General features: G+C 46.5%; 1 protein-coding gene across 8 annotated transcripts in view; it reads right to left on the reverse strand.

Moving 5' to 3' along the window:
* The window catches only part of DCTD (dCMP deaminase), an 80,368-nt gene extending 71,647 nt beyond the window's left edge, over nucleotides 1-8,721 (reverse strand). For 2 of the 8 annotated variants that reach the window (XR_008679195.2, XM_055385130.2), the window contains exons 1-3: nucleotides 8,409-8,549; nucleotides 6,611-6,725; nucleotides 6,073-6,208 (exon numbers count right to left, since the gene is read on the reverse strand). Coding sequence is in view for 7 of the 8 variants with exons in the window: in XM_055385130.2 (XP_055241105.2) it covers nucleotides 6,073-6,208; nucleotides 6,611-6,725; nucleotides 8,409-8,434 (277 nt within the window). In the remaining variant the exon portion in view is untranslated. Of the gene's footprint in view, nucleotides 1-6,072; nucleotides 6,209-6,610; nucleotides 6,726-7,822 lie in introns of all 8 variants that reach the window. The other 6 variants (XM_055385131.2, XM_063705653.1, XM_063705652.1 and 3 more) reach the window with 6 other exon arrangements.
* Nucleotides 8,722-10,101: the final 1,380 nt, after the last annotated feature.

Here is a 10,101-nt window from a genome sequence, read left to right on the forward strand (position 1 = left end):
CTTCAGCCCACTTCTGGGAACCTTGGAACCACTACTTTAGATTAAGTTTTATTTCAAACTTCTACGAGGTGAACTGACTCAAAAATCACTTTTTATAGAAAGGAGACAGATATGTGTATTTTCATGGGTAGGTCCAATCCCCAAACATTTCAGCTTTTCCTAATGTGTGCTCTTCAAAACAAGGAGTTATTTTGTTACTATATGTCTTTCGTAGATATTCATAATGAAATAGTAAACTCTAGCACTTTAAAAATAATTAACTCTAACTACAAAAATACATAAATATCAAAATATATTAAAATATCATTATTTATTCCTTTCTGAAAACTGTTTATAAACAATTATATCTTAAAGTAAAACATGCTTACATGGAGCTGGTTGATTTTAGTGGGTGGGAGAAGACTCATATATACACTGGTGTGTTCCTCTGTTTATCTAAAACCCCACACGATCACAGCTGAGTTTGCCCCTTGATTCGTAAAAATAATCTACTTAATTTCTTTTCTATGCAGTTGTTCAAAGGTTTTCCATTGACTATAACAGTAGTTTTGCACAAAAGTCCCTAATTAGACCTGCTGTCGGGCCACAACTAGTAGATGGCCAGGAAGGGGAGGAGCGGCAGGAAGCTATAAGTGAAATTAAATTCTGCAGGAAAAGAAACAGCAAGTTATCAAATTCATGGGCTGACTAACAAAACCAGAGGACATTCAATTTCAGGACGGAAAGAACAAATTTGATCTTAATTACTAAGAAGCTTTTACAAGTTGTGAGGAAGTCATATCTTAAGAAGGATCAGCCTCCTAACTTCTTGATAAATTAGTTTCTCAACACTAACCTTTCAGATGCCAAAGAACTATATTACGTGCGTGGCAGTCAGGAAAATGTCAGTGTTCAAGGGGGTAAAGTAAATGGCTAAGTAGTCACAAAAGTGACATCTATGCATGCTTAACAATATGCTGAGTCTGAAAAATAAAGATGAAATTTAAATAGAGAATTTAAAGAGGCACTGCCCCACACTGGCAAAGGTGTTTAAGACGCTCTGCTGAACTCTTTCGCCTTAATTAATTCCAGGTTTTTCAGCATTTTCCTTCCCAGCATTACATCCTTTTTAGAGCATCCCTGTAGACACAGGAACTGACTCGGGTAAGAGCCCCATTTCTACCCAACGCACTCAGAGTGAGGCCACCCCCGACTCTTGGGGACACTGAGACGCTATGGTTCCCTCCCTGGTGCAGTGACATGCAGCAGGCCAAGCAACCCTGGCTCCCTGGTCCATTGGGTGGGATAGGAGGCCAAGCACAGAGGCACTCACCAAAACCCAGAGCCCTTTGCCAGCAGAAATCAGCAAGGCCACAAGTGCTGGGCAGCTGGATACATGTGGCAAGCATTACTAAAAATTCCCTTAAGTTTAACAACGGGAACAAGTTAATTCTCCAACTCTCTAATTTGTAAACTATATCATCAAAATTGGTTATGAAAATCCAAGGAAAGAGTGATATCTGAATCACCAAGAGTATTTTACCTCATTTGATAACATTGGTATTTTGATTAAATGTGCTTCACTATAATGAATTCCACAAAGAAAAAGGAATGAAAAATGTCAACTGAATACTTCATCACGGGTTTAGCAACCCACCCCCTCATGAAAATAAAAATCTTCCCAAGTTTTTTAATCTTATAAATTAGATAAATCTGCTGCTTCCTCTTTTTTAATTGTCATTCATCTGAAAAGATTCTTAGTATAATAACATTGCCTTCTTCCCGCCACTTAATGTTACTGACATCATATTATCTTTTGGATTTTTCAGGAAAAGGATGGAATAAAAAGCTTCTTTAGCAGAAGGAATTTTCATTTTCCACATTAATACTACATTATAATAAAATAGTTTTATGAAGTTTTGATCCCAAGACTGGAAGAACAAAAACACCCTTTAAAAATAACTCTCTAGAGACACAGCCCAGGAAAAGCTCCATCTTCCTATTATGTTACAAGTAGTGTGTGTTTCCCTCCTCCCCACAAGGCATCAATCAGGACTAATGACTTCCGACTTACGGAATTAATAAAGCAGTATTAAGCTGTATGTTATTTGGTAAACTCAAATTTACACAGTTCTCAAGCTCCCTGTCACAGTCCCTTGGGGCTGCTATAACAAAGTCCCATAGACTGGGTGGCTGAGAAACAATGGACATTTATTTCTCATGGTTCTGGAGGCTGGAAGTCAGGACACCAGCATGGTTAGATTCTGGCAAGGTCTCCTTTCAGGGTTGCAGATAGCCATCTTCTCCTCCTATCCTTGCACATGGAAAAAGAGTAACTGAGCTCTCTGGGGTCCCTTTTAGAAGGGCACTAATCCCATTCAGGAGAGCTCCACCCTCATGGCCTAATTACGTCCCCCCAGGCCCCACCTCCAAATATCAGCGCATTGGAATTAGGGTTTCAACATGTGAATTTGGGGGGAGACACACTCAGTCCACTGCACTCCCCTTTGAAGAAATGTTACAGTGAGCCATGCATGTGGCTTTCTGCATGATGCCAGGCACAGGCCACCTCTCCCAGAGCTCCTGATCTCTGAGGAGTTATTTTATGGGAGCCTCAGTCTGATCAACTGCAAAAAAAAAACGAGACAATGATTGGCATTTCAGTACAGCTGAATTCATGTGCCCCACAGGAGAGACACAGGGAGGTAGCAGGAAGAGCACTGACCTTGGAATTAGGAGATGTCACCCTGCATGTGTGACATTATAGAAGTTACTTACAAGAAAGGAAGAGGCTTAGATCCTGTGGGCATAGAACCCTGAGACACTACTAAGGTATTGCAAGGGGTCCAAGCATATTCACAACTGGATAAATCCCATGTCCAGGACATACATAAACTTTTCCCAAACATACATAAATGCTATCCAATTAATAAAGTTCAGATTAACAAAAAATGTTACTGATACGAAGTAGTTTTTGTCATTGTGGAGTTTCTTACTCAAAAGATACTAGGAATTTAGCATTATGCAGGGGTCCTGGAAGTTTTTCAGCATTTAAAAGAGGGTCCTGTACATTCAAAAGAGTTAAAAATCATTGTCCAGAACTCGAGATAATCTCTAAAGCTCCTTTACAGGGATTAACCTACGAATTTACCCTTCCTGCTACAGCAGCTCAGTCACCATTAATGTAGATGAGGAAAGAATGGGTTGAGCTATCCAACTCCAGGCAGTATCCCCTTATTTTTTAAATTAATTTTGAAAATCTTAAAACGAAAGCAAAAAAAAAAAAAAAAAAAAAGAAGACTTTGCATTTGAGTCAATTATCAGCAAACATTTCTGTGACATCCCAGGCAATCCAAACATTTACTTCTCTGTGGCCTGAAAAACCCTGAGAAGACAACAAGTGTACAGTTTATACACAGTCATCGTCATTTAGACTTTAAGCCCATCTTTACTGTATTATGGCGGCAGTAATACTAAATGCCTTTCAGAAACCATTTAATACCTTCTACAACTTTTATGGTACATCAAATTACAAGCTTACTCTCGTGAAAGAAAATTGTCGACATTCTAACACAGCTACATATAAATGAATAATGGATAAGTAAGGGCAAAGAGCTTTGAAAACCTAGAGGTATCATATGGATAATAAAAAATAATGCAGACAGACAACCAGTGCCCAGGAGCTCAGGAGCTATTCAATAAAAAACAATCAGTGAAGTTGGACAAATACCTATGCAGGTTTTTAAAAAAATTCCTCCTAGAAAGGGGCTCTGAAAGGTACTCTCCTCAATTTGGACAAAAGGCAGTGTCTCATAACCAACAAAATCAGCTACACGGGAAGTCAGGAGAGCTGGGAAGTCTGGGGTGTGGGGCAGGTGCTGCAAATGTACTGCATGGCCCTTGGCTTCTAGGTCACTGCTTACAGATCTGCTGGGGGCTCTGGGTGACTGAAGAAGGCACAGGCCCCATTGGGAGGCCCACTCAGTGCTCACCCAGGACCCCTCCGCACTGTCCAACCACGGGTATCTTTTGCACCAGCTTGAGTATGACGGACCGCCATCCCCCCAGAATTCCTCCATATCAAAGTCCAGCCCCAGGGCCAATATTTCACTGCCCAGACTCGGTGACATACTGACTGTGGCCGTCACACAGTTCAATGCAGATCTTTAACATATCGACCCTCCACTTTCACCATTTTTATAGGGGACTTTGAACTGCACTGTGAAAAATTATCTTTGCATGGACTTAAAAACAACTAATACTTTTCTTTCTTACCATCAAAAGCTTATAGAATCAAAATCAGGATGACAAACAGTTTCTGAGTCCGTGCATTTTTCTAATTACTCATCCACTACCACCAGCTCTGAAGCTGTGCTGAGAAGACAGTCTTACCCTCCCCCAACTCCGATCCTCTCTTCCCACTCTGACGAGAGAGGGGTGAGGTTAAATCGAGGATCTGAGGATTCGGTCCCCTTCATCCCTAAACTACTTTTCACACCCTGGAAACCCAGACTGCTTTGCAGTCCTCAGTTCCTCCTCTCCTTCCAGGTACCTCCTCTCCCTCCAGGTACCTCTTTCTTTTTTCTTTCAAACATGGAGAAGTTGCCCCTAGGCAATTTAGAAAGAAATTTATGGGGCTTATTTAACATGATCGAGGTCCAGGAACATTAGTAAAAATATATAAATTAGACTAAATATTGACTTGGATTCTTCATGAGAAAAACCCAGAGGAAAACCTACCAGGAGAGTCAACAAAGAAGAAAGGTCGTACGTACATCACGCCTCGGCCTGAAGGCACAATCTTTCCCATTTGGATGGCCTTACTCTCCCTTCACTTCCAACAGCGCCAGTCTGTTCATTCTTAGACATAAAATACAGGGCCTAACCTTACAAAAATCAGCAACCTGCATACCCAGCATGATTTGCCTCTTTTCCAGCATTAGTTGCATGTTATCCAAGGAATGCAAAGAAAAGTAAAGCTATGGCTGGACCCTCCCAGGCAATCTCTGAAGGAATTTTCCCTGGGGCTCAGACAGGCAACAAACTCTAAGAAGCAGCCTTCCCTAATTTCAAGGTGAAAATCCAGAGACAGTCAAGCCAAAGGTTTACAGTTCTACACTTCTAGCTTTTTCTTTTTCTTTTCTTTGTTTTTGTTTTGTTTTGTTTTTTGTTTCTTTTTGTTTTTGTTTTGTTTTTTGAGACAGAGTCTTGCTCTGTCGCCCAGGCTGGAGTACAGTGGCGCAGTCTTGGCTCACTACAACCTCCACCTCCTGAGTTGAAGCGATTCTCCTTCCTCAGCCTCCCGAGTAGCTGGGATTACAGGCACCTGTCACCATGCGCAGCTAATTTTTGTATTTTTAGTAGAGATGGGGTTTCACCATGTTGGCTAGGCTGGTCTCGAACTCCTGACCTCAGGTGATCTGCCCGTCTTCACCTCCCAAAGTATTGGGATTACAGGCGTGAGCCATCATGCCCAGCCTCACTTCTGGCTTTTGGTCTGACCACAGCCTACTGTGAAATTGCAGCATCCCCTGTAACTGGAGGAAGCAACTGGATCCTCCATCTCCTGATGTCTAGTTCACAGTTTGATTCCTGCTTGCCAGCAATGAGCTTGAGCCAGATGTTCTCATCAGGCACATGGGCTGAATGAAGCCTGCTTCTCATCAGACCAAAGCCCGAGCCAGCCCCTGGTTAGCTGACCCTGCTTCCAAGTAGTAAAAAAAGAACCTGCAGAGACACCATGCACATCCCTCAGCTATCTCTGCAAGGGGCTGTGACCCTCTGCAGAGACGCCGACTATCAGTGCTCTGGTGTGGTGCAGGCCAGCAGGTTGCCAGTGAAGCCTGCCAGGCTCAGCACAGGCAGCAGAGCCCCGGATCTCAGGGCCAGCCTGTGTGGCCACTATCATGCTTCTCTCCGTGGCTCTCTTTGGAACTTAAGAGACAAGGCCAGGAAATTGGGGTAGTTCAGTAGGATATTTTTCTTTCCAGTTGTTGATGACAAAAGGGAGATGATGCCTTCTGACCAGCTTTCTTAATTAGGCACTCACCAGGCTATGTCACTAAGCAGAATGGGACATAAAACTTGCCCTACCGTACGGGTATTTGGTGTCCAGCTTATTCTCTGCTGTCCTTCTCCAAGGCAATACGTCATCACTGCACCCATTTGGCATCCCATTGTACCCAATCCCGACAATCTTGTTTTCTGAATTCACGATGCAGGCGCCGACCTAGAAGGAAACATGCCCAAAGGCTTGGTGCCTGCAACTGGCTGGTCTGCCGCTGGGGAAGCAGGGAATAAAACCAGGGGGACTGCAGAACTCAAAACAGATGCACAGCTGCTGCAGGTGCTGAGAGCTGTCAGTCTCCTTGCCTGGTTTTTTGTGGCAGCGCCCACGAGCCAAGGAAAGTGCACCCCCAGTCCCAGAAGGGGCACAAGAGGCAGTTAACAATGGCATGTGACAATTTTCTGTCTCACAGGAAGAACTAAGCTTGTAGAAACGCAGCACAAAAGGCAGACCGACCCTGCAGTTTTAAGTTGACAGGCGTCCACTGAGTCTCCCCTTTCTGCTCATGTGCAGTAATCTCTTTGCCTGTGAGTATCTAAGCATTCTCCTGTGAAATTCATTTACCTGGGAATTTGGATCTTTGCTTCTCTGTGCTGATAAGAAGGCCACAGCCATAAAATACTCTGGCCATTCCAAATAGTCATCCCGTTTCTTGCAGGAAACTTCACTCATGTTGGGTCTAGAAGAAAAACATGACAAAACAGAAGTTGAGAGAAGCATTTTAGTTAAGTCTGCTTTCCAGTTCAACCCAACCACACTGAACCTTTAAATCTCTAAACATGGGCAACATCAGCTACATTTATCAATCAGAAATCACAGCACATGGGCCCTAAACAGTCTCTGGTCTTTAGTAAAAACTTAAGAAATTTCCTATTTCAGAAGTTTGAGTTTGAAACCTATAGCTTCAAGTTCCCAAATATTTCATCTATTTACTGCTTTCTCATAGGATTTTTTATGCCAGCCTACAAATTGTTCTGTCCTTTACCTGTCTCCCTTACAAAGCGGAGTCAGCACAGGAGGAGGGTGGAAAAAGAAATATTTATTGATCATCTATAGATTCCAGACATTGTTAAAGTTTATACACATCATGTCACTCAAGCCTTACTCCTAGCTAAGGTAGACAGTGCCATCCCATCTTACACAGACTCAGAGAACTTAGGTAACTTAACCTAAACCACACAGGATTACTATCCATGCCAGATGGATTCAAAGAAAACATCTGAAGCCTTCCCAACTCTGATATTAACCAGATAATTTTTCCCTTCCTTTTCCCCTCAATACTCCAGATGGGACAGAAGTTATCAACTCTGAGTAATGAATTACATGAGAAGAAACTATGGAAAACGTCAAGTGCTACTCCTAAAGCAAGGTTTTTGGAACGTAGTTTACCAGGGGCAAGCAGAGGCTGTCTACGACAGGGAGAGCCCACGAAGGGGGTCCTAGGACTTCAGGGGAGTGGTCGCTTTCAAAAGGAATGAAACAAGGGCAACGAAGGAAGACAACACAAAAACGGGGTGGGTACCACGGAGAAATTTTGAGAAAGGAGAGGAATGTGGTCTAAAGGAAGGCAAGCATCTCCCAAAACTTCTGCTTCGGGCTCCACACTTTATTTAGGCATATGCTACAGTGCAGGGCGGCAGTGCCTAAGACAAGGATGCAGTGGGGAGTGGGTGCTGGGAACCATGGTCACCCACTGATTACGCTGCCCCACATCTGAGAAGCCTGGCAACCCCCCTAACAGGAAAAGACAGGTGCTGAATCAGCCTGGTTTCCCACCTGGCTTTAGGGCCAGCATCCATCATCGCTGTGGGGTGCTGGAGAAGTACCTACGAGGGAGGGGGAGCCATGGGGGGCGAGGGAAGAGCAGGAGAGGGAAGGGTCCTGTTAATCCCCTGGGCGCCTTCTCCTGGCATGGCTGAACGCCCACTAGAGCCCTGTGAGGACTGAGGCCCAGCTGTAGAAACAGAGGGAACTGGAGCTCGAATACAACGATTCAGGAAGACACATCCGGTCACCGTCCCAGGCACACCCCACGCCGTTCGCAACCCCGTCAGCTCTGATCCAGGGCCTACACCCGGCATTCCCAACCCACACACGGGCGCAGGAAGGGATGTGGTGTTCAGACGCCCAGCACCACCTCCCGGGGCACTCCAAGGGGCCCAGCCTCGCACAGGCGGCGGCGCGCGTCGAGAAATCGACCCTGGAGTGACTGCGGGGACCCCGAGCACTCCCACCCCGCCCGCATTCTCCGATCTAAAGGCTGAGCGCGGCCGAGGCGCCCCCAGCGTCCGCGGCCCCGGCCCGCGCCCCGCGCTCTGGACGGCGCCACGCGGCGGTGGCTAGGGGCGCGCGGGCCGCGTACCCGCACGGCTGGCCCCCGCCCACCATCCGGTGCCGGCTCCGCGCGCAGGCCGGTGCTCGTCCCCGCCGCCGCCGCGCTCAAGGAAGGAAGTCGGGAGAGGAGGCGGGGCCGGAAGGGGGCAGCGGCCCGGACGCCGCGCGTTCGCAGGACGGCGGCTGGCCCGAGGGGCCCGAAGCCCTGAGGGGAGGGAGGGAGGGACGGCGGGGGCGGGTAGCACGCCTCAAAGGCGCTGCTCCGCGTCGCCGTACGCCTCCCGGTCCCCGTGACGCAGCCCGCGGTCCGGCCGGCGGTGTTCAGAGCCCGAGCACAAACCACTTCCCGGGTGCCAGACCGCCCCGAGGTCGTCCCACTGCCCGGGTCACGCGTGGCGCTGGGTGGCCGCGAGTTGGGCGCTCCCGGGCCTGACTGCACGACCGTCGGGGGCTGCTTGGTTTGATGGTGGTGGTGGCGGTGAGGTTTTCCCCACCATCCGTGTTCCATCAACTGCTTAGAGACACGGCTATAGAGATTGTGATTAAAAGACGAGCCCAAGAATCTAGTGCCGTGAAACTGGCGGGGTGGGAGGTGGGGAGACCTGGTTTGGGTCTCTGGAGTGAGCCCGCTGTGTCGCAGCGTCCCCGTGGGGACCCTTGGCCGGTGGCTGGGTCACAGTTTCACACACTGGATGGGGCAGGGAACTGGGTCCGGCGGGGGCGCTGTGCCTCGAGGCTCAGTGCCTCGAAGCTAGATTTGCATTTGGCTGCGCCTGACAGGCTTTCAGTTTCTGCTCAAATTGTGCGGAAGGGCCTGAGGTGTTTGCTAAAGCCTGCCGCGCCCTGCTCGACCCGTATCACCGCACATGCACCCCAACTGCATGTTACCTCCTGGTAATGCTCGCCTACTTATATAGTGCACATTTTGTTGCAGTTGTTTCAAAGATGAGAAAAACAGGGCAATAGGAAAGACCATCAGTGACATTTCTGGAGTCGTATGCCCCAAGCAACTAAATCTGGTTTTCATGAACTTCGTTACCCTGTGCAGACGTCTAGCCCCTTAGAGTGGTTCTAGCACAGAGAATGACAGAAGAACCCCTTTCTGTTTCGCTCATGGGACTTGAGGGTACTGTCAGCACTCCATAAATAACAGCTACTGTAATCATCATCAGTTCTGATCTGCACATCCCAGATTTGAACTGCTATTCCAAACAAAAGCTTGTTAACTATATTAATTTAGCCTAACGGAGGAAGAATGATGAGAGTAAACTGTTGGTTCTATCTAATTTCTCACTACAGCAGACACATCATTCTTCATCTCATGGTCCAGCTTGTAGATTCAATAATTAAATTATGTACTGCTCTTGGTGGATGCTGGGAAAGCAAAAGGGAGAAATACTTCATCGTTAACTATAGATTTTTTTTTTTTGCCTTGATAAGACTCAGGCTTGAAAGAGCCACATAGATTAAGATGATGATTTTTAATGTCAAGTTGACTTTACATGGCTGTCTTGTTGCCGCTAAAATGTGTCATATATCCTGAGCCCCTGGTTTCCCTCCTCCTCCCAAATCCACCGCTTGGTCTTTGTCACACTCATCTACAGTCTTTGGGTCTTCATAGATCCATTTCTCTTCTTACCAACCTACAACCCATACATCACCAATTGCTGCTGGTCCTTCAACCACAACATCATTAAGCTTTCTTCCTTCCTCTGCTCGGT

Source organism: Gorilla gorilla, chromosome 3 (assembly GCF_029281585.2).
Source record: "Gorilla gorilla gorilla isolate KB3781 chromosome 3, NHGRI_mGorGor1-v2.1_pri, whole genome shotgun sequence".
Lineage (NCBI taxonomy): Eukaryota > Metazoa > Chordata > Mammalia > Primates > Hominidae > Gorilla > Gorilla gorilla.